The 25,152-nt window shown below is 32.7% G+C and overlaps 1 protein-coding gene across 6 annotated transcripts in view; it reads left to right on the top strand.

Annotated features, from left to right (window-relative positions):
- The window catches only part of LOC106878071 (uncharacterized), a 30,842-nt gene extending 8,504 nt beyond the window's left edge, over nt 1-22,338 (top strand). For all 6 annotated transcript variants that reach the window (XM_014927198.3, XM_014927191.3, XM_014927167.3 and 3 more), the window contains 4 exons: nt 10,973-11,964; nt 12,125-13,730; nt 14,701-14,824; nt 18,929-22,338. In XM_014927198.3, coding sequence (XP_014782684.2) covers nt 10,995-11,964; nt 12,125-13,730; nt 14,701-14,824; nt 18,929-19,501 — 3,273 coding nt within the window. In that variant the 5' untranslated portion in view covers nt 10,973-10,994 and the 3' untranslated portion in view covers nt 19,502-22,338. The remainder of the gene's footprint in view (nt 1-10,972; nt 11,965-12,124; nt 13,731-14,700; nt 14,825-18,928) is intronic.
- The last annotated feature ends 2,814 nt before the right edge of the window (nt 22,339-25,152 follow it).

The raw sequence follows: 25,152 nt of genomic DNA, 5'->3' as shown, positions 1-25,152 counted from the left end.
CTATTAGTCTGTTTATCTTATTATCCAAGTTTTATTGTAACACTGCTTTTAGATTTTAGTTGTTACTTAGATGAATATTTTTGGCTGGGTTGCTTATTTTTTGCATCCAGAGTTGCACTTGGTTAAATTTTTTTCCCATAGATTTTAAGACTGATAAAATTAAATAGGAAATATTAATTTTAATAAATTTAAACTGAAATATATACATTATATAATTATATATATTATATTGCATTCTTTATGAAATTAATCAGATGTTTCAATTATATTTGGAAATTTGGTTAAAAGACTTATGGCTAATAAAATATATTTCATTGAAGACAGCATGCATTTTTCTTTGGCTTGAACTTGAAACGGTCTGCATGCTTGTTTATAGAAAGATATTCCCTTTCTTACTAAGCCATCATATCTAATATTTAAATTTTCTGTACATCAAAACATTTAAGTAATAAGCTTATAACCAATGTTTGATTTTAATTTCCTTATAAGCATTTAATATAGGCTTATTCTGACTTCTGCTTTCTTTCTGACTTACTAACCTCCCTCCAGTTCATGTTTTGCTTAATTCTCATTTTAAAATTAGATTACAAGTGTTGATTTTGTTAAATGATTTTAAGTTAACATTCTAATTGGTATATTTGTGTTGAATATGCGTTTCAATATTTGTTGCACATTTTTTATGTTACATAAACCCCATTCCTAATATTTAACACTCAGAGGTAAGCTGAGCTACAGTTGCTTATACTTAATTTCTTAGGAATTTGACTAGTTTTCTGTTCTTATTTGTTTTATTAGCTATCACATTAATTAGAATACTAAAAATTCAAGTATTGAGTACTGCTTTAATGCTAAAGCTTAAATGTTTAGTTGTTTTTTGAGCAACTTATAACTTAACTCAAAGCTTTGTATCTGCTTTCTTAAAAAGATTGGGAATTTTACAGAAATATGATTTGGTATTAGACACCCCTGCATTTTTTTTTTTTTAACCCCTACAAAGATCAGTTTATTTCTAAGTGGTTTATAAAGTTAATATGAAAATATAGTTTACTCTTCAAATAAATTTAGATGAAAAATAGTTTAAATACTTTAGATTTAGGTAAATAGTTGGAGCTCATTGCTATGAAATTTTTGAGGATGTTATGAGAACGAACCTTATTCTAAGTTATGGTCACACTATTTGTGAAATTTTATTGCACATTTTGTAAATCCACTTGTATTTGAAAGTTTGGGGAATGTAACATTTTAATTTCATTCAATGATTGGACTGTGAGACCATGCTGGGGAAATGTCTTCTAAGTTATAACTCACTGAATCTAAGATTTCTTCCAGCTTCATGTTCTGAGTTTAAATTCTGCTGAGGTTGACCTTGTCTTTCATCCTTTTGGGGTTTGATAAAATAAGTATATAAGTTGACCACTGGGGTTGATGTAATCGACTTAGCCCTGCTTCCAAAATTTCAGGCCTTGTATCTTTAGTAGAAAGATTTATCAATCTTGGAAAGGAGAAGTTGAGACTTAGCATAAGCATGTAACCAAACAACACAAAATATTTTGTCAGTACCTCTGACATGTTAAGAAATTTTAAAAATTTATTTATGGAATTTAGAAATACTATTCCAAAGATCAATTTTCTCTCAGTTACAGTAAGATGAAGTTAATTGTATGATATTATGATTTTGAAATGAATTTTCCAAATGATTTGAACTTAACTACAAGTTAATATTAATTGTAGTATTGGTTGAAATTCCAGCCAGCAGCTTTCCTAATTTCCACTGATTGTAAACTGAAAGTAGTTATTATTTAACCTGATGGGTAGGATAAAACAAGTGAAATTATATTCAACTGGATGTCTCTTGCAAAGCTTGAAACAATGACCAATACTGAAAAACCTTAAACATTATCAGAAAATACAAAGTATTAATGACTAAGTGAATTAAGAGTTTAAAGTTCTTTTCCCAGAAAAAAAAATTCTGCTTCAAATGTTTTCTCTTAGATATAATAGGACTTGTAAAAATATGGTATATTACATGTAATTGTGACTAGTTATGTGGGAGAATGGTAGAGTAGAATAAATCATTTAACTGAACCCATTTCTTACTATATTTTTGTTGAAATACAGTCTTTGTTTCAGTTAGTTTTAAAAATAATGAATTTAACAAAATAAAAATTTCAATATTAAGCTGGTGTTTGAATCCTAAATTTATATGATGGCTTTATGCTAGATCACTTTAAAACAGGAAGTTTGTGTCATAAAGTAGGAAGTTATAAAATCAGGGGCAGTCTGAGGTGGGTTGGTACCAAAAGGCATTTTCTGCTACTCTACACTAGTTGAAAACCAACCTTTTTATAGTATAACATTAATAGTGTATAGTTACATGTATATCATGGCTGGCATTTACTTGAAAAAGGATCAAAATTAGATTTTGTTTGTACATGATTTGAACAGTTTCTATTGTTTTACCTGAAATCATCCTTATTTTAGTAGATTTTTAATTAAAGCATTTTTGCTGCCTTGTATGGTATTATCCACTGCATTTTTTTAGAATGTAATTTGGGTGAGATTTGGTAGCTATTTCTAACCAGTGATTATTACTGGCTATGAGTTACAGGCTAAATATGTTTAGACTAGTTTAGTTGAACAAATTCACCCCCAATTTTTTTTTTGAAGTCTGGCACTGATTCTATTGGTTTGTTTTGCTGAACCACTGAATTACTGGGATGTAACCAAGCCAACACTGATTGTCAAATGTCGCTATGGAGACACACACACACGCAATGGGTTTTTGTACAGTTTCTGGCAACCACATTCACTCAAAACATTGGTTGTCCTGGGGCTATAATAGAAGGTAATTGTCCAAGGTGCTGTGCAATGAGACTGAACCTGAAACTTCATGGTTGTAGTTATGTTTTCTAAAGTTTAAATCTTTTTCTTCCATTCAGTCTGCTTGTTTTTCTCTTAATTAATCAATATTTATTAGTTGGGTTGTGAAGGTGCAATGGCCTAGTGGTTAGGGCAGCGGACTCGCGGTCATAGGATCGCGGTTTCGATTTCCAGATCGGGCGTTGTGAGTGTTTATTGAGCGAAAACACCTAAAGCTCCACAAGGCTCCGGCAGGGGATGGTGGCGAACCCTACTGTACTCTTCCACCACAACTTTCCCTCACTCTTACTTCCTGTTTCTGTTGTGCCTGTAATTCAAAGGGTCAGCCTTGTCACGCTGAATATTCCCAAGAACTACGTTTGGGGTACACGTGTCTGTGGAGTGCTCAGCCACTTGCACGTTAATTTCACAAGCAGGCTGTTCCGTTGATCGGATCAACTGGAACCCTCGACGTCGTAAGCGACGGAGTGCCACACAGATTGGTTGGGATATCATCTCGAAACCTTTAGCATAATTATATTGAAGTATAAAATTTATGGAAGGAAAAGTGGAAATATTCATTCTTGCATTAGAAAATGGATTTAAAGCATTAAAAAAAACCCCAGGAAAACCCAAAATTGAAGCACTTTGTCTCAAGTTGTTGGGATTTTGGAATCTTTGTTTCAGAAATTTGTCTGAAAATGCTGTACTGTCCATTATATAGATGAGACTTACAACTGATTCAGTCAAATCAAAACTTTATATATATGTATGTGTATATATATATATATATATATATATATATATATATATAATGTAAAGGTGCATGGCTCAGTGGTTAGAGCGTCAAGCTTATGATCGAGAGGTTGTGAGTTCGAATCCCGGACCGGGCTGCGTGTTGTGTTCTTGAGCACGACACTTTATTTCATGTTGCTCCAGTTTACTCAGCTGTAGAAATGAGTTGTGATGTCACAGGTGCCAAGCTGTATCGACCTTTGCCTTTCCCTTGGATAACACTGGTGGTGTGGAGAGGGGAGACCGGTATGCATGGGCGACTGCTGGTCTTCCATAAACAACCTTGGCTGGACTCATGACTTGTGCCTGGAAGTGTAACTTTCTAGGTGCAATCCCATGGTCAGTCATGACCGAAGGGGGTCTCAGCATATATGTTTGAGCCAACTTAAGATTTACATTTAAGACAAAAACTTTGTATTCATAGGGTTATAAGATTGATGTTTATTTTCTATTCTCTCTCTTAGTCTTGCTATGACACATTTGATTTCTTAGCTAGGATCCTTCAAATATGGATTACTATATCCTTCATATTACATACTATTGACGTCTTGTTGAAAGACTTAAAATAGAATTAAATCGTAAAAGAATGGTTTAGATTATTTGGGTCTTAGGCTGAGTTAGAATTATAAAAAATCTTCAATACAACTAGTATAAGCTAGTAAAAATTCTGTTCAGGACAACTATAAAACAACTGCAATTTGGTATACTTTATTATATCTCTGGTCTACTTTGGCTGTTACGGGCAGGAAGAATGTGTCACCTCTTTGTTCTATGTCAAATATGTACTGCCATTCAACTCTGATGGGTTGTAATCCTGTCCTCTATTATGTACAGAGGATGATAATTCCATTGTCCTGCAAATTGCCGTTGCTTTCTACATATACTGATAATCGTTTTTCTCTATGAAAAACTTGGTATGTTTTATTTATACCTGCAGTACCTGTGGCAAAACTACTACTCTTTTCTACGTTCACCTGAATGTTGCAAATTGGGAGTCACCTTGTTGTTACTATACAATCTTTGAGAAGACCTTGAATTTGTTCTGTGTTAAGTTCTTGGTGAGACAGACACACTATTGGGGGTCAGCCGAAACTGTTATGACTGTTTCCAGTAAAGTGCTCAGGCAAATGAAATTCTAAAATTTATGAAAATTTGACACATATCTTAAATTTGTGCCGATGGACTGGCTCCTGTGCAGGTGGCACGTAAAATACACCATTTTGAGCGTGGCCGTCGCCAGTACCGCCTGACTGGCCCTCGTGCTGGTGGCACGTAAAAGCACCCACTACACTCTCGGAGTGGTTGGCGTTAGGAAGGGCATCCAACTGTAGAAACTCTGCCAAATCAGATTGGAGCCTGGTGTTGCCTCTTGGTCCACCAGTCCTCAGTCAAATCGTCCAACCCATGCTAGCATGGAAAGCGGACGTTAAACGACAATGAACTATGAGGTAGGAAACTAAAAAGTGAAAAATTATTTTGTTCTTTTCTCAATGACATTAGTAACTAAGTAGATGTAGATTGTAATGGTGATTGAGGAATATTGGTCATAAATATTCATGAAACCAAAAGATGTTATATAACTTATGGTTTTGGAAAGTGATTGTATATGATATGAGAATGTTGCAGGCATTCATTAAATGAAAATAGTAATAATGAGAAGCAAGAATATCTAGCAACCTAGAAGTTGACTTACGGAACAAAGAAATAGAATGGAATAAGCATTTGAACCAGCTACATTCAGCTCAAATATTCTGTTTTATGTTCAAACCAGCTAGATCTGGCCTCTCACACCTACCCAGCAATATCATTCTAAAACTACACAACCACATCATCGAAATCTCAGCTAATTTGAATGCTAAAGGGTGAACTGTTGATACATCAGTGTTAAGAATAGTCAATTGTTTGCTCAAAAGTACTTTCATCATTAGTGCTTAAACATGACAAACTCCTAATTGTAGATGGTGGATTGGTCATTTCAGTAAGTATTTTGATTGACTTTCATGAAGGCTTTCTTTTGAACCTTAAAAATGTTGGTTAGCCATATACACCTTATTTACTCATTGGCAGGCACTCACATAATTACTAAGCAAGAATTGGGTGTGTAGTCTTAGCAGTAGGTAGTGTATCCACACAAGATTTAAAACAGCAACTTGTGACAAGCATTTGGTATTATATTCTGTTATTGGTTTTAGTTTGGGTGCCTTCAAGGGTCATCATATTAACACTTAATTCATGATCTAGTAATCTCTTTTTTCGCTAATAATGGAACAACACAAATAATTTCTGCATGGTTTTTGTCTATCAAATTCTATTCTTGATATATTGATCAACAACCCAAGCAAACTTGCTCACAGTGCAGGGAAAACAAAAAGGTGATTGAAACTGGAACCTTGTGGTTGCAAAGTGAAATTAAAACTGTACAATCATACCTACACTCAGAAGAATGTGTACTCTTTGGAGGGATTTGAAATATCTCTTTTATCAACTGGTTTTATATTCCAGATATCTATTATTGAAGGCTAAATGGTTATTTTATATATCTAAAAAAAAGTAACTAGCAATTAAAAGTATTTTATCTGAAAATAAGCTTTAAAAAAGATATTTGGATTCATAACTGTGGCATAATTATTTCAAACTGAAGCCAATATCATCTTCGAAGGAAACTTACCAATTATCAGCTAATTAGTTTATCAGCTGGTGAATAAATTAACTTTGTTTACAAATTTTAGCCCATTTATTGCTTTTGATTTATTTTCGTGAAAGTGAATAATACTTGTTAGATTATGGGAATTTTTTAGAGGACAGTAAATATAGTTTTCCACACTAATGAATTTCTTAATGCACTTGATCACTTTTTATAAGGGTACGACTTAGAAGTATAAATTCCTTTTTCTTGCTAACCCTAAATGGCTTCTGTTACCACATATTGAGATTATTTTGTCAACCATATTCAGATAGGAAAGAGATTTTATATCCAGTTGTTTTACAATTTTGCCATTCAATTTTTGTTTCTTCTTTCCAACTGGGATCAAATTCTTTTGTAATCTTTTTTGTAAAATGGGTTGGCTTGCTAAATGGTAAGAACTGTATGACTTCATGGGTGACCAAATCATTATAGCACGTGGCAAGTAGTCAAGGAAGTGATAGCTCACATTCTTGCATTGTGTTAGCCAAACCTACCTCACACAATGTAGGCACCCGCATACCTTAATCTGTTGGCGATGGCAACAACCACCACTAGAATTGACAAGTATTTTGCATGTTCTATTCAATAAGGGTTGTATGATTAATGCTAGAGCAAGTTAAGAGCATTGACCCTGTAGATTCAGGTTGAAGGTGACATTTTTAATAAGTAATTCCTGTGAAGAGTGTCAGCTTTTGATATTGCATGGGTAAAAATGTTTATATGTATCATATTTAGTCAATGTGCCAAAGCAGATAGAAATAATGGATTTAAGATTTTTGTATTTCATCCTATATGCAGTCTATGCTTCAGATTAGTGAGGTGATGAAGCATGTGGCTGCTTAGCACTAAGTCAACCATAGTTGAGCAAACCTTTGATCCAGTTGTTCCAGTTATGATCACTCTGTATACCTAGGAGTGTATTGTCCTATTGTTCTCTTATAAGACATTAGATTATATGTTCCAGCAACTACAAAGCTTTTCCCACTGCTTGTCTATGCATATATCATGGTGAAATGGTGTCTCAACACGTTGCCTCTCTAACTTGTATTTTGCTTTAATTTATTAATTTAAATGTGTATCCAAGCAACCAGAAACTATTGTCCAAGAATTGGTTAATATTTACCATTAATAACTGTTTTGATGATTAAAATATTGAACAGTGTCTTAAACATGTAGATTTGTCATCTTTTTATTGTTTACATATTTTTAGTTGAGCAAAAATTACTTTAAAGGGGCTTCTGTTTGGTTGCTTGACCTGTTATAGGCAGCAGCCAAATTTTCCTCAAATCACACATATAACAGAGCATGTTGAACTGCTAAACAATTGGTTCAGTAACTTGTTTACTGTTCAAGTAATACTAATTAGGAAAATATTTATTTCTGAATTTTAGGTTTGAATTCAGTTATATTTTGTAAGGGAGACTAACAAGTAACATGATGTAGGGTACTTATTTTATTAATTTCAGAAAGGTTTAATGCTAACTGATACATGAGCTTCAAAACAAAGGATTTGGCCCATCATTGTTTCTATTTGTTAGAACTGTGCACTACTGATTGGCTGGGTTTTAAAATTTGCTTTTCCCTGGCAATAACATCTTGATTCTTGTGAAGCTGCTATTTTATTTAATGGAAGTACCAACATAGCTAAAATATAACGGCATTTCAAGTGGGATATGTCATTGTCTTAACTCACCATTGTTTATTACACTGGTTATTTAATTAATTACCAAAATAGTTTTTTCTTTATCTTTCATTTCTGTTAAACAGCAATTTTGTGAAAACCACTATAAAATACAATTTAGTTATGTCTTTAATATGTAAATAAGCAGCTTAATTGTTCAGTAGCTCAGTTGATTTGTGCTTGATTATTTGTGTCTTAAACATTTGGCATTCAGATTACTCTGTCAAATGTAATGATGTTTATTTATTCATTGTTTTGAATTAATCTTGCATTATCTCTTAACTTGATATTTTCATAATGCTATTATTTTTAGAATGACATTGTAGAGTAGATGTGAGAGGCTGGATCTGGTTTGTTTGAACATAAAACAGTAGAATATTTGGGTTGGATATGGCTCAAAATGTTAAGCCTAGATCAGCCTTAATTGAGCAGACCCATGATAAAAAGCTGTAATCACACATTTTTGTATATATGACAGTAGAGTATGATTTGAGGGACATTTGCTCGCTATTTACATGAGCTTCACTGGTGACTTAACCTTTTCCATTATGCAGTGGTTTTAGTTATGTAGGATTCATTGTAACAAGTTGGGATGTTAAAGAATGTCGGTAGGTTTGGTAATGAGTATAACTGGCAGTTCCTTTGCATTTGTTATGGGGTTAAAATGCCTATACAGATTTTGAGCTAGGAGTGAAATTTGATGACTTATTTTGTGCTTGTCTAGAACAAGTGGAGGCAGTGGTTTTCTGTATTTGTAATATGTTTAGGAGATTATGAGCAGTTGAACATGTTTTACTGATAATCTAGTCATCATTAAAATACAGATTGAGTGTTTGTGTGTTTTTACAGCTAGATTATGGCAATAATGTGTTTAATTTTTTTATTAATATTTTCTATCTTGGATCACTTGATATAATGTTGAAACTAAGTTCCAAAGAACCAATAGATCATTGGTTTGCTTTTCCCTAAATTTAAATATTTTGAATTTTCAAAAGTAGAAGAAAGTGAGCCATTAAAAAAAAAAAATTATCTTTGGAAGTATCAAATATTACAATACATTCTTTGATATATAACTAAGGCTTTTTCGTAATTGTTATAATCACATCTAAACTCACAAAGTATTGATGTGTTTTATTCAGAAATGTAGTTCTATAGTATATAAGATGATTCAATGCTTTAAAAAATTTATGGATCAAGTTTGGAATTGAATGTCCTGTAAATTCACTTGTGCAAGTTGACATTTTTTAAGAGAGTATAAGGATTTTGTAGACTAATTAATATGCGGAGGGAGGAAGTGTTATGAAGTTGCAGTGCACCTGAAGTTTAAATACTGGTCTGCTGATGTGTATTTGATGGCTCCAACCAATGTTTTGAGCCAACCCAATTTTGTCATGCTCTAATTGATATATGAGTGTCATTTTTATTGTCAGACCTTTAGGTGCCATATCCCCTATTTGTCATGATGAGCAATCAATTGTTCAATCTACAGTTGAATCCCTACTTGTGAATAGCAGAATATTCTACAGACACATAGTCTTAATTCAGTGTGACATGGTGTGATAGAACTGAACTGTTTGAATTACAGTTATAGTCCAAGGAGAAAGAGAAAGGAAAAATTCTCTTCACTAAATTAGTATTTTATTTTATTTTGAAAAGATGGAAAGCAAAGTTGATCATGGCAGTATTTGAACTTGGTACAGAGAGTTGGAAAAACACTGCATTATATAACTGACGTAATTCTTCCACTTATTGCCTTAACTTAAGCATACAAATTTGTTCAGTAAAATCCCTTCAGATATATAAGTATAAAGGATAAGATAATAATTGTAGATTTTTATGCATTGCATTGCATTGCTAAAATGATGTAAGATTTAAAATTTTTTCAACTGCTTTGTTATTTCCCCTCCTTTAGTGTACCAAAAAAGAAAGATAATTTTTGCTACTAACCTTCAATTTAAACAAGTATATTTCTTTGGTAATGTTTTAAATTTTTAGTTAGTATTGTGTCTTAGATTCCTTTTATTTCATGTCCCACTTTTTTGACATTCTTAAATAACTGCTAATTACTGACCAGTTAAATATATTTGATACAGACCATATTTTTGTCGTAGGTTTGCTGACTTGTTCTGTTCATGTCAACACCGAGGAAATGGAGAGGGCAAAGTCTTGTGTGAGATATAGAATAAAATAGTGTGTAATATGTTTGGTATTAGGAACAACCAACCAACCATTCTTTTGATATTTCATGCAATATCTGAATTTGTTGGGCTAATCTGTGATTGCATAATGAAAACATGGAGTCATTATAAACAATGTTGGAGTTAATTTTCTGATGTGTCTTAAATAGTTTGAGTTGATATTCAGGCTGTATAGGTTGTATTTCCTATTGGAATCATAAACATTGTCAGAAACTCCCCAATTCTGCGTTTATATAACATTATTTGTTGAAATTTTTATTAAAATAGTTAAATTATGGTGATTGAATATCATTTTGGTTTTGTATCAACACTGAAGTGAATGAATTCTTTGTTGTTGATTGTTCTGGATATTTTCTTTATATATTTATAATTGAAGTTAGATAGGAATGAAATTTTCATGGTTTTGCTTCTAAGTTTTTAGCTTTTTCTTTGATTTTTAATCTAAGTGGATATTCTAAGGAATGATTCATTCCTTAGAATATCCACTTAGATTAAAAATCATATATATATATATATATATATATATATATATATAGTACATTTGGAAATAACTTAATTGTACATTATTGGCAACAGTTATTTAAATCAAAATGTTTGTTTTACAAATTATTTTTATTTTCTGACAATTTTCTACAAAGCACATGCAATCATTAAACTTTACTAGTTTACACAATACATATATAAAAGTTGATGAAATAGAATTCTCCTTGGGTTATATTTAAATTTTATGTTTGCTTGTTTTTCTATTTGCAGGTGACTGCACCAGATTTTAAATATGAATCGAGGTGGAGTCAGTCAATGGTCAGGTGGCAAAGAAATGTCAGGCTTTGATTACAATTCAAATTATGGCAATCACTGGAATTCTGGAGCAACAGCCTGGGATGGTATGGGAAGCAGCAATCTTATCAACAGCAGCAGTAACAGCAACAACTTTTCTACTAGCTATGGAGCTGGATTATCTAGCAATGTTAGTGGTTACAAACGTCAGTGGCAGTCAGCTAGCCCAGGAGAAGAGAAAAAAAGTAACAAAATGATTAAATTGAATCAGTCATATGGTAGTCAAGGAGATCAATACGGTAGTGTCGATGCAATGTATTCCAATCAATCTGGTCAATACAATACAAACTGGAATGACTCAAAGAGGAAAAGTGCTAGTTCAAATTGGGGATCAGTGGCACCATATAATAATAGTAACAGCAACAGCCATTGGCAGGGGAAATCTCCACAAAAGGGTATGAAAAACTTTGGATATCAAGCAGGATATCAGGGTAACGAGTATTGCTGGGATTACTCTGCTGAACAATATGTTGATGAATCAGACTTTGGTGAATTTGCCACTGGTTATTTTGATAACCAAGGAACAATTGATGATTATTATGTTGGTGATCAAGCTTATCAGTATGATCAAAAACAGCGTGGCGGTAAATTTGGTGGCCGAGGGCAACGTGGTTCTGCCTCCAACCGTGGTGGACGTATTGGAAACCAACCAATTTGGGGCCAATGGCTTACTGATGAGAACTCTTTGACATTTGGCAGTGCTGGGTCTAGTCCTTATGGAAGAGGCCGACGTGGTGCAGGAAGAGGTGGTGGTGGTGTTGGATCTGAAATTAACCGCATCAGAGATGCTATCCGAACTGTTCAAGGTTACAGCGACATTGATCTAAGTTTCTTACTTGATACATCTGATACCTTCAGACAAGGGAATCAATATAAAGGGAAGTCTGGCAGAGGAGCTGGTATTGATGGTAAGTTACTATATTTAAATATATACATCATCATTATGTAACTTTATCCAGTTGACATTTTTGTAAAATTTTCAAATTTAATTTACATAATAAATTCCTCTTTGTTTGTGTGTGAAAAATTGATTTTATTTATGATTTAAGTATTTTAAATTTCTTTTAGCAAAGAGAGGTGTTGGTTCACGAGGAAAACTACAGCGTGGAGGTTTGGCAAATTTTGGTGATCGAGGTTCATTGAAAGCTGGTCTACGAAATCTCCAGGCTGCTGCAAAAGGATTATCTCAAGGAGTCAAAGGAAAAAATGCAAAAGCTTCCCCTTTGCAAGGAGTTAATTTACCTGCCGATACGTCAAAAATGACAATATCTGAAAAAATAAAATACTTTACCCTCTGGCTCAAGCGTGATTACCCAAAATGCAATGCTATTCAAACAATTGAAAATGCTTTGACTAGCTGCAAACTTAAATTAGATCATTCTTATGATGTTGAAGAGTTGGTGCGCATTGGTGGCCGATCTATGTACACTGCCAAACTAACAGTTGAAGGTAAATTCATGGCTAGAGCTGTAGCTGCTAGTAAAAAAGAGTTAAAACATGAAGTTTATAAAAAGGCTGTTGAGGTTCTGACAAAGCAGTCTGTTGCGTCCATTGTAAAACAGAAAGATCCAGGTCCAGAAAAAATGAGAGCAGAACTGACTAATTCTCTTACTAAGAATAAAACTGAACCTTCCTGGGAAAAAGTGGTAGATATTTGTAAAGAAAAAGGTCTGAGTTGTGCTCCAGAAAAAACATTTCATGGCAATGAAAAACAAGTGGGTTTCCAACAGTTAATTGCACAGCTCAAAGCTACCAATCCTCAACCTGACAATGAAATTTCTGCCTTCATCCAAGCCTTCTCTGCTTCACATTGCACTTTAGAACATACTTACACTCCATCAGATTCCAGATTAGCTAATGGCAAAGCTGTATTTTATGGCACAGTGACCATTGGAAATGTGGTGGTTGGACGAGGTATGGGTTGTAAGAAGAAGGATGCTAAACATGAAGCCTATAAACAAGCTATTGAATTCATAAAAAAGAATACTCTTGAAGTTGTAATGAAGGGCAATAAAAAACAGCCTGTGGAACATTCTGGTTTCAACATATCTAGTACTGAGGTGAAATCTCCAAAAACAACTGGAGAAACAGCCACTTTCACTGATTTATCATCTAAGCTGGAAGCATTAATTAAATTAATCAAAGAGTCAGCACATAGAGCAAATACAGTTAATGCTGTTGATACAATGGCTGTCCAGTGTTGTTTGTCACCAACTTGCCTTTATCGTAAAGTTGAAGGTGACATGCAGAAACGGACGCTAGCTTGTGAACTCTATTTGGACAATCTTCTAATAGCAAAGGGTGAAGGTGACACCAGAAAGGATGCCCAAATTGGTGCCTATACAAATGCATGGGAGGTTCTTAGTACCAGTACACCCAACTATCTGATCAGTGAGCATCATAATCTCACCATGAAAGATAAACTTGATCCAATGGTAATTGACATAGTTGTGAAGGGATTTGGAAAATATGGTGAATCTAATTTGCCAAGACTTCGCAGGCTCAGAATTCAAAGTCCAGAAAATTCCAAATCTATTGAGGATTTAGTAATTATGGAACATGAAGACTGGAAATATGATCGGCAGCGACATGCTTTCTGTATTCTCAACAATAGTTCTACAATGTGTGGCATGTTAATGGAATGGGAAATAGAACCACAAGGAGATGTTTTCAAGTAAGTAGTTTTCTATTTTTATCTATTGCTAAACAAGTTAAAAATACTCAATGACAGATTTTTAAAAGTTTTTTTCAAAATAAAGATGTTAGCTCAACTAAGCAAATTAATTGTATTACTTTACAATTGATTACCTTAACAAATTTAAAACACACTTCAAGGATTTGATTGCATGCTTAGAATATGGTGAATTTTTTTTGTTTCAGAATTAGGTGATAATCATTAATGCACAATACTTGAAGTTTGTAAAAGCTTCTAACAAATCTTATCTTGCAAAACATGTTGGTGTAGTGTTATTTTAATATAGCTGATTAACTGTATCTGTTTCAGTTTTTGAACTTGTGTTGCACTTTGAGAAGAGCTTAAACAGTACAATTTCTTTTATGTATCAGGCAGAGTAAAGAAAAAATATCATTTTAACAGCTTAAAATTTGAATAAAATTCTGTTGAGAATATACTCAATAGAATTTCTAAAGCAACAGTGAATGTAAGTGATCTTGACTAAAAGAAGGCTTAGATGAGAATGTTGTTTATTGACAAGTTATACCAATAGAGATATTAAAGTAATAATGAATATATCTTTAATATTTGTTAGTCAAATACTGGTTTTATACTACTTGCAAAATCAGTATAATTTCCAGTTTTGGTGATTACGGTGCACTAATTATAAAGGCTATGGTTCTGTCACTGCTCAGATCTTTTGATAGATTCATTTTAAATAACATTAATCAGTTTTCATTTCTTGTAATATCAGATTCTTGTATCCATTTTCCTGTGCTGGTGTAAGGGTTGGAATTTGAAATGGTAGAACAACCTGCTAGTTACAACGCTAACAGATGTAGCAGGATTTGAATATACAATTTTCTGCTATAGTTTCTTAATCTGGGAACAACTGTTTCTTTTAATGTAACAGATACCTTGAATAAATATATAATTGAATGTATGTGTCATTGATGTATTTTTCAAACAGATGTAAGATGCTTATCCAGAAGAAACTAATAGCTGAGGCCTCAGCATCTTCAAAGAACAATGCTCGTAACACTGCTGCTGCAATTGCTTTGATGAAACTCTATCAAACTCAAGATGTTATCAGAGTAAGAATGTCTTAGTTATCCTTTCTTTTTACCATACATTTAATAATTTTCACTATAAGCATTATTGCATAACTGAAGACTAGTTCTTTAGATATGCTTCTACAAGTTCCTAGCAAGATTTTTCCCCCCTCCCCCAAGTCTTTTTTACTGTAGGTTGGTCTCATGGCAAGAGTTGAAAATTTTTTAAAAAAATGTTATAAGAAGGCATTGTGAATGACATAACTTAACCTACACAACTGTATTGATATGATACAAATGAAAAATATATTTTTAATGACCACACTTATATTTGAATGTTAAAAATGTGGAAGTTGCAATCTAGTGTTGAAAAATTTCAGGTTAAATGCATCAGCTATAGTCATGAATGTTCATTAATAATGAACATTGAATAAATTACTTTATACAATTTCATATTTATTTATAAATTATTTTCCCTTGCAACCTAATATTCTCTTCATAGATAAGCATTTTTCAATACTTCAATTTTATCTTCAGTAATAAATAGAATGAGTGCTAATTAAGCTGTAAAATAAAATTGTTAGCTTCAGAAAACTATTTTTTCATTTAAATTCTTTTAGAGATATATATTGCAAACAGCAAATAAAAGAAATAAAAAATTAGTATACATAAAAAACAGCAAGCAATCAAAATCATAATGCTAAAGAAACTTACCTGAAAAGCTTTATTTAATGTTCTTTGTAATCAGCGCTGTCTTTCCTGCACTCATTACAATTAGCGATACACTATTAATACCTTAATGTTGTGCATAACTCTTTTACTAGTTTCACGGCTGTGGCCTAAGTTGAATAAATTGTATTTGTAACTGTATCTGATAGTAAAATTTTAGTGTTTTATTGGTGCTAAATACTCATAATAATAGGACATAACTTTCAGAATATCTGCATTGATTATTCCAAAATTTTGAAGGCTGATAATTACAATAGAACTTCAGGTTCTCTCTATCTTTTGCATATTTACAAAGTGAACCAATATTGTTGTAGTGCCAAATTTAGTTTTGACCCATCATAAGATCATGAATGCTTATCAAGAGTTGTCCATTTTACAATTAACCTGATGTGAATTATTGCACAATTAATATTGAAAGTTACTCCCTCTTTAGACTCTTAACGTTGTGGACCAACTTGGTAGAATACTATAATTTTGACCAGCAGATTTTATTGAAAAGGTCCAGTTTAGTGTGTTTAAAGCATTTATTCCTGTATGCAGGACAAAACTTAGAAAAGTGCAATGGTCCACAACTGATGCAGTTTTAATATGCTTAGAGATTTGAATAGAAACTTGTCTGATACTTTTGTAGTAGAACTTTGTTGTATTACCCTGACTGCTAACACAACAGAGTTAACCTGGTTTGAAGTCAACAAAATTCTTAGAACAATTGTGAATTGTTATTTTTTGTCTGGGCATGATTGATTCCATTTATAGAATATATTTATTAATGGAATCAATCATACTCTAACAAAAAAAAAATAATAGTCACCACTGTCTTAGAATTTTTCCATCTTAGTTATCTTTGTTGTGATGTAGTCAATCAAGATGATCAGTTTTAGACACTTCTAGTAAGGTTTCTTTTCAAGTAAGTTTCTAAGCAAAGCCTTACTTAAAATTTTATAAGCTTTGCTTCTGGATCATCTTTGTAGAGGATTTAGAAGAAGCATGTGTGTTGAATCATAGCAGGAAACTATTAACTGATTCTCTTTATTTTTGCTTTAGATCAAAACTTTTGACCTCCCTGAGATAAATCTTTCTTTAGGTTTAGCTAATTTTTTCAGTGGAACACTTTAAATGTTCAACTGAATAATCTTGAATTGTAGAATAATTTGGTGATTGCATTGGTGCCACATAATGCAAAGAATTTTGACACTGTATTAGCACTTTTGAGGTAAACTGTATTTACATCTTCATCATTATCATTAAACTCAATTTTTGTGTTAGCTGATTATTAGAGCTGTCAGTCTTTGTTGGTTCAAAGCTTCTTCCTTTTATAACTGATATAACTGATCATTGTGGTTTCTTTGCATTATCCTTGAGGCACATTGAATTGGTAGTCAAGCTATTTGGTACCAACCTGCCTCAGACTGTCTCTGGTTTTATGATACAAACTTCCTTATCTAAAGTGATGTAAATTAAAATCTTACATCAAAATTTCAAGTTAATTTATGTTCCAAACAAAAGTGAATAAGGACATAGTTATTTTATTAAATTTTTCATTGTTTACAAAAATAATTGAAACAAAGACAGCATATTTCAACAGGAATATGGTAGCAAAGGGGTTAAACATGTACAGGTATGCATATCATGTAATATCACTCAACATTAGCATAATAGATACAGTGTATAAATATTGACTGAATAGTTTTATGTATTAAATAACACTATAATGAAGTAATGTTATATTGGATATCTCTAATTTAAGATATTCTAATAATTTACAGGTACTTGGATGAAAAAGTAGTCCTCAACTATTGTATTTCATTTTGTCTTTTGAGTTCAAAGTTTATCAGACTCAACTTGCGTCATTTTTTTCACGGTCAATCAAAATAACTACATTAGCTTATGCAGTTGAATTACACTCTTTCCTTTCTTGACAACTGATCATGTAAAAGTTTAGATTTTATTATAGAAATATTGTAGTGCTTTTAAATTTGGTCGAAGCAAATTATACTTACATCTCATTAAAACGTCATTTTATTGCATGGTGAAGAAGTTTGCTTTCCAACTGTGTGGTTTTTGGGAACCAGTCTGTGGGTACTGGCATTGGCCACATTCAGTTGGTGCATTTTACGTGCCACCGGCACAGGAACCAGCTAGGCAGACTTGGTGTTGACCATGTTCAGATGGTGCTTTTTATGTGCCACTGGCACAGGAGCCAGTCAGTGGGAACTGGCCACAACTATGATATTGGTTTTACTTGACTCAAGAGGTCTTCACAAGCATATCATATCACCCAATGCATCAGAAGTATTCTTAACAAGGCCAGACAGAAATATAAATGAAGTTATATATGCCAATAAAAAACCTTTACTAATAAGTGTAAGCATCAACTTTAGCAGTGTTGAAATTTATGTCCAACAGACATAAATTTCAACACTGCTAAAGTGATGTCAGTACAAAGGCAGGCAGATGCATGCATGCATACATATATATGCATGGTGGACTTCGATATAGAAGCCATCTGTCAAATTCAACTCGTGGCATTGAACAGGTCTAGGTCATTTTAGAAGACACTTGAGGTACCACACAGTGTGGTTGAACCTAAACTACTGGCATCAAAGCAAACTCAATCATGTTGATGCTTACAGTTATTAGTAAAGGTTTTTTATTGGCATATATAACTTCATTTATATTTCCGTCTGGCCTTGTTAAGAATACCTCTGATGCATCGGGCAATATGATATGCTTGAGAAGACCTGTTGAGTCAAGTAAAACCAATATCATAGCTGTGGCCAGTTCCTCCTGACTGGCTCCTGTGCCAGTGGCACATAAAAAGCACCATCTGAACATGGTCAATGCCAGGTTTGCCTGGCTGGTTCTCATGCCGGTGGCACATAAAAAGCATGAACTGAATGTGGCTGATGCCAGTACCCACAGACTGGCTCCTGTGCCGGTGGAACGTAAAAAGCACTATCCGAACATGATCGATGCCAGGCTCGCCTGACTGGCTCCTATGCCGGTGGCACGTAAAAAGCACCCACTACACTCTTGGAGTGGTTGGCGTTAGGAAGGGCATCCAGCTGTAGAAACATTGCCAGATCAGATTGGTGTCTGGTGTAGCCACTGGCTCTCCAGACCTTAATCAAACCGTCCAACCTATGCCAGCATGGAAAATGGACGTTAAACGATGATGATAATTGTGTAATATGTAGGCATTATTGATGTGTGTTTATTACTAATGAATTTTCTTAATGCTTTGTTTATTATTTGATACCCTCTCATCAAAAAGATTCTAATATCAGTATGGAAATAGATTTGTTTATCAGTGTCAGTCCTTCATCTAATTTCACCATTTACAACTAAGACCAAGCAATAGCACTGTCTTGAAAATAGAAAATACTTAAATTTTGAATATTTTTATATTATTTTCAGATTGTGAGGAGAGATGACTCAAGTCGCTGGATTCCCTATGAACAGATTGTTGAACAAGGAAAAGTGTTGGAAAACAAATGTTCTGGAAATATTGACCTTCTTGGAGGGTTGCCTATTTTTGAAAATCTGCCTGATAACAAAGATGGGAAAGAACGTGAGAAAAATGCTGATAGTGATGGTTTGAACAAATTTGCTGTCAAATACATGGAACAGTTAATGAATGAGTATGTGGAAAAGGACACTCTGGATGATCTCATTTTTGGTCCTGGCATCACCTCACTTGAAAGGAAAGTAGTCACAAATATTGCTTTCAACTTACATCTGAAAATGGATGTCAGGCAACATGAAGGCAAGAATTACCTGTGCATCTCTAAAAAACTTTCTCCAGAAGAAATAAGTTATTTCCTCAAAGTGCACAACACTGGGCATGGCAAATATGTTTTGGTGCCCAAAGTGGAATTACCTGGTTCAATGGAGACATCTTTCAGCGACAATTCCTCCACAACCAAAACCTCAGAAATATCTAATTTGCAAGGAAAGAAAGATTTTACTATGGATGTCAGTGTGAATTAGTGTGTTTTAGTTTTCTGACTCTTTCCACCAATCTCCTACTCTAATCTAAGTATATAACTATCTGCCATTAAGTCATCATTTTTAATCCACCACTTTGCTATTCATATTTCCACTTCAAAAAGTAAAAAAAATGGTTTTAAAAATTTTATATAAAAATGTATATCATATACTTATCTAACTTTCTTTGTATAGTAACAATAAGGCTTTGCAATTAGTTTTAAACTCAAATCACTAACTATTCCATTATTCCCCCCACTCCCTCTTCCTACTTTTTGAAGAACAATCTAAAATTGTTTTTCTATTTAATGACAAAAAGATGTGATGCTCATTTTTTTATATTTTGCAACCTTATGGATATTGGGATATTTTAAAATGTTTTTCAACCGTAGTATTTGTGCAAGCAACCCTTTCTCTTATATATATATATATATATATACACACACACACACACACACACACACACACACACACACACACACACACACACACACGAATGACTTCACTATACAGATGATGGATTTAGTATCATCTGCTAATTTGATGGACTTCTTTATCAGATGCAGACTAAGTGAAGGTTTGCTAATGTTGCTTTTCTGATTGGTCACATTTTTGCCTCACAGATCACAAATATTTGGTTGATAAGAGTTGCCAATTTCATGCTTCTTTTTATATTAGACAAATTATTACATACTATTTTCTATGCGATAGCTCATTTAAATTTTCTGCTTTCCTCTTTCCCTATTTTACTAAAATTTATTTTCTAAAATACGAAAGACAATGTATTGATTGTATTTCCATTCCAAACTCTAAAATATTTTATCCATCAATTTAACATTATCTCGGTTTTGAGCTGGCAATATATTTTCTTAGTTTCTTTGCTGTTTTTACCTGTTTTGATAAGTGGTTTGGGTTTACTGCTTCTTCATTTAACTTCAGGTATTCATTTTTGGCACATTTGAAATATGTACCCTTATCCTCATTTATTTTGATATAATGATCATATTTCTGTTCTGTAAGATAAAACAGTGTATCAGTGATATAATTGAATTCACTCAATAATTCCAACTAAAACTGGTCTAGTATACTATCATTAATGAAGGACTTTACCCTATGATACTGCCTAGTATTGCCATTGACAGTTAATAGTATCCTTAAGAAACAAAGCAGACATCAGAAAAAGAAGCTGGGCAATTTTTGTTATTAATTCCGCTTTGAGAAATTATTAACAGAATCTAGTTTTATTTTATAATTATAGAATTATAAAGCCTGTTTGATAAAATTGATTGGAATAAATTGCTTAAATGTTTGTTCTGAAAATGTACATTTAAAGCAGTTTCTTTTAATTTTTTTTTTACTGAAGGCTAAATATTTCGGAAAGCTGACATCTGGATACAATTTCTGTTATAAAACTACTTTTCTAGGATGTACAATTAGAGGAATTTTTGTTTATAAAATGTCTCTTGGCACTGACATTGAATGTGAGCTACTTGTTGTAGAGTTGGCTTCACTTGTTGGTATTTAGAGATTTCTATTATACTATTGACTAGTTAGTTTGTTCCTTATGTATCTAGTAGTCTTTTTATCTTTAGAATTTTGGAGATGATTTACTATAGCAAGTTGATCACAGATGTCAGACGACACCCTTTGTGCTACCATCTTAAATCTTTTCGGAGTGTTTTTTACTCATAAAAAAATATAAAATACAGAAAACACAGTAGTGCAAGGGGCATGTATTTATTCAGATATTATCCATTTTGTTTTTCTATCTGTAAACTGATTAAAATATCTTTGTTGAATTTTGAGTGAACTTCTTTTTCCTTTAAGATACAGTGTTAAAAAATTGTTCCCTTTTTATAATAGGCATTGATTTTGGCTGTATGATAAAAAAAATTTTTTTATTGTTGGGAAGTAAGTTTGGACTTACGAAGCATAAATTGGCTACTCCACTAAATAATGGAAATCGTAGTTTTTAATATACTTCTCCCATTCCTTATCATTTGCTTTAATTGAATTTTTTTACACTCACATCAAAAATAATCTCAAAACATTTGTAATCTATTCTATTTCTAGTCCAGTTGTTCAACATTTTGTTAATTTTGTTTTCTCTTTAATATGTCCCTCTTCCTACACCCACTTTTTAAATAATTCCTATAATGATTGGGTGTGGTTGAGGGCTTCCTCTAGTGTAACCACATTATGGTTGCTATTAGTAATATTTTGTATAAAGTTTTAAGACAACAGAAAATTTGTGCTGCTTAAAACATTGAAAGCTTCTTATTGTCTTGACTTTTTTCATACCATTGTCATTATTAATTGGAAGGAGATTTATCCTTGTGAAATGATTAAATAATTTTTTTTTTTTTGTTTGTAGAATATGCCAAATTAATGTAGTATTCTACTTGATGACATTGTGATTATATGATAATTTTTTCTTTGGTAATGCTTACCACTTTGCTTGCAGATGTTTACTACTGATTTCAAATTTGTATGTTGATTATGAATCACTGTAATATCTATAGCAGAGATTTGGCCTGAAGAAACCAGCTTAGTTTTTGTTTAATTGAGGCAATGAACTGTTCCTTTTAGTTCTCGTTAATGATTTTAGTTATGCATTATGGTTGATTGTATAGTCACTGGTGTCTTATATATTAGAAAACTGAAATTAGAAACATTTGTGTTTTGGTTAAAAAAGAAGAAGAAAAAAACAAAAAAAAAATAACAAAATTCTCCAGGTAAACATTTGAAAATGTTAGAAGCATTTTGCCAATATTTTGCAAACTGGCAAATTCAATTCTTTGATCGGTTCTTTTTTTTAATAAAGATATTTGAAAGTATCAGTAGTGCCTTGATTTCATGATTTCTAATATCAAGTCAAAAGTATTTATTCAATATGGAATAAATAATCAAGTTTTCTGTTTATGTAAATTCTTTGTGATATTCTTGAAATGCTTTTTTTTATTATTCAGGCAGAAGAGTAGTACCAATGTTTTTTGTTTTTATTTTTTCCTGGTCTTTGAAATTGGTGATGTGGAATGAGAAAGACATGAAAGTTATTTTTGGCTTGAATGTTTGCACTAGAGTGGACTCTGATAAAGGCCAATTGGCATGTTTTTAGCCCACCCATGCAATATGACTCCAAGGACTTAGTTTGACTCAAATAGAAGAAACTTGCCATAGAGTGGGATTGAACATGGTACTGTCTGATTATAGCCCATACTTCTTAACCACATGTAGGAAATAGTCAAACTGTGAAATGTGTATACTTTGTTAGAAGAAGTCTGTCTATTGTAATGTGTGTGAGAGCAGTGATTACAACTGCTTAGGCATTGAAGGTTGGTGATTTTAGTTTGGAATTTAAGGTGTGCCAAATTTATAGGGGATTTGATGTTTGTTGAAGTGTTTGATGTTACAGGGAAAATATAAGGAGTTTGTGAAACTTCCAGCTCAAGGAAGGAATGAGATATTTAGAGAGAGTAGCTAGTGGTGGCATGAAGCTTTAGTCTGCTTGGAGAAGAAACAGTGGGACAGTGTTGTACAGTGACCCTCAACAAATAGTGGGTTGTATACTGTTTAATATCAAAAAATGCTGAAAGTAAAACAAAAATCAGAACTGATAACAATTTTAAGTGTACAATACAGGGATCTAAGTTGTCGTCTTTATCAAGGGAAATAATTCCTGTAAAACATGATAGTACTCGTAGCTTTTCTCGATGTCTACTTGTTTCTGCATGTTATGTGAACATCTTAGTTTTATAAAGCTGATGTTTTACATTTTAATCTTTAAAAATTAGGCTTGAAATCCATATAGTGTCCTCTGTAGGCTTCCAATAATTTGAAGGAACAAAAGCTAAGTAGTTAGAGATTGTTCTTTCGGTTCAAGTCATTAATGAAGGCTTTCTTAGTATAACCATTCCTTGTTTCATTGGACCATATCAAATGTGACTTCTTTTTTCTAGCAGGTAGAGCAGGTTCCTCCTCCAAGTACAATGTTTTGATATTTATATGAGCTAATAAGGAAATTGCTATGCAGTTGATTGATCTGCTAGAAATATCAATGGAATCACTCTCAAATCATACCTTACTCAAAAGGAAGGCATATTGGATAATAATGTTCTAGATACACTGAATTTGAATGAAATATAGGAAAGTTATTGCTGATTGTATATTTGTAGCTTAAATAGGCAATTGTAAAGCATCAATGTAGATTTAGAGAGGTATGTTGGCATGCTTTGAAATAATTTCCAAATATTTCAACTTTCCCATATATAAATTCATATTTCTTAAATTGTATTCAATGTAAAGTTTATTCTCCATGTCTTAATTCTATATTTGGAATAAGACATCTCCAGATGAAGCTTGAACTAAGAAATTTAATTTCTGGAGCTTAGTGTTTCAAACATCTTGCTCTCATTTTCCTCACTCAGTCATTCAGATTCTTTTAAATGTAATGCTTATTTATTTACATTTTGAATTAATCCTGCATTATCTCATAGATTCAAGACTTGATGTGTTTGCTCATTTTATTTTAGAAAACCATTGTAGGGTATGTGTGAGAGGCTGGATCAGGCCAATTTGAACATAAAAACAGGTGGAATATTTGGGATGGCTATGACTGGGTTACTAAAGGGTTAATCTTAATCAAATTTAAGGGTACAGTTTTAGAATAAGCATCTCCCTTGTAACTCTCTTAACTTTTTTTTTCCACATTTCTGCTTTAAATATCAATTTAGAATTGTGGAGAGGGAAACTTCAATATTTCAGATTTTCTTAACTTTTTGCCCATAGCACCAGTATTTTCATTTTTGTATGTATATTTTAATTTCTAACATTTATTTTTATCATCCCCACTTTTATAATTTTGCTATTTTTAAAAACTAGAACTTGAATAGTTTTATGCTTTTGAACCTCAGAGATTCAGAACCTTAATAAATTGGTAAATGAAAATTTTCTTTTAATCAGAAACTGACTAAAATTATAATGTTTACAGCTTCAGTTCTTTTTTTGCTTTTTATGTGTATGAGTATATTTTATGTGAATTTGTAATTATACTTTCATTTTTTTTTAAATTTCAGGAATAGGAACAGCAAACATATATTTATAATAAAGATTGTTTGCCCGCATAACATGGCAGTCTTGGTTTAGGATGAATGTTGCTGTTATTTAGCCCCAGGAGACATCGTCTCCAGCTGGCTATACAACACGATCTGTGTCCTTATATTTTTGAACAAGGGAATCTAACAGCTCAAAACAATATCTGTGTATTGCAATTTCTGGGTTGTTTCCCTTCATCAGCACAATAATTGTTTGGCTAGAGGTGGTGCTGCCAAATTCCTGTTCGAAATAGTTTTCAAAATGACAACTAGTCACTGATCTATAAATTAGAAAATTACTATTTTTAAATCTCGCAACGTGAGATATTCAGCAACAGTACTTGGTTGTAAAGATTGTTTGCCAACATAACATGGCAGTCCTGGTTTAGGACGAATGTTGCTGTAATTTAGCCCCAGGAGACATCATCATAGTTAGGAAATGTTATTCAATGCCCACTTTTCCATGCTTGCATGGGTGAGATAGAATTTGTTGAGGCAGATTTTCTATAGCTGGATGCTATTCTTGTTACCAGCCCTCATCCATTTTTAAACAAAGTAATA

Source organism: Octopus bimaculoides, chromosome 1 (genome assembly GCF_046866305.1).
Source record: "Octopus bimaculoides isolate indiv1 chromosome 1, ASM4686630v1, whole genome shotgun sequence".
In the NCBI taxonomy this organism is placed as follows: Eukaryota; Metazoa; Mollusca; class Cephalopoda; order Octopoda; family Octopodidae; genus Octopus; species Octopus bimaculoides.
This window is presented reverse-complemented; position numbering and strand designations above follow the sequence as displayed.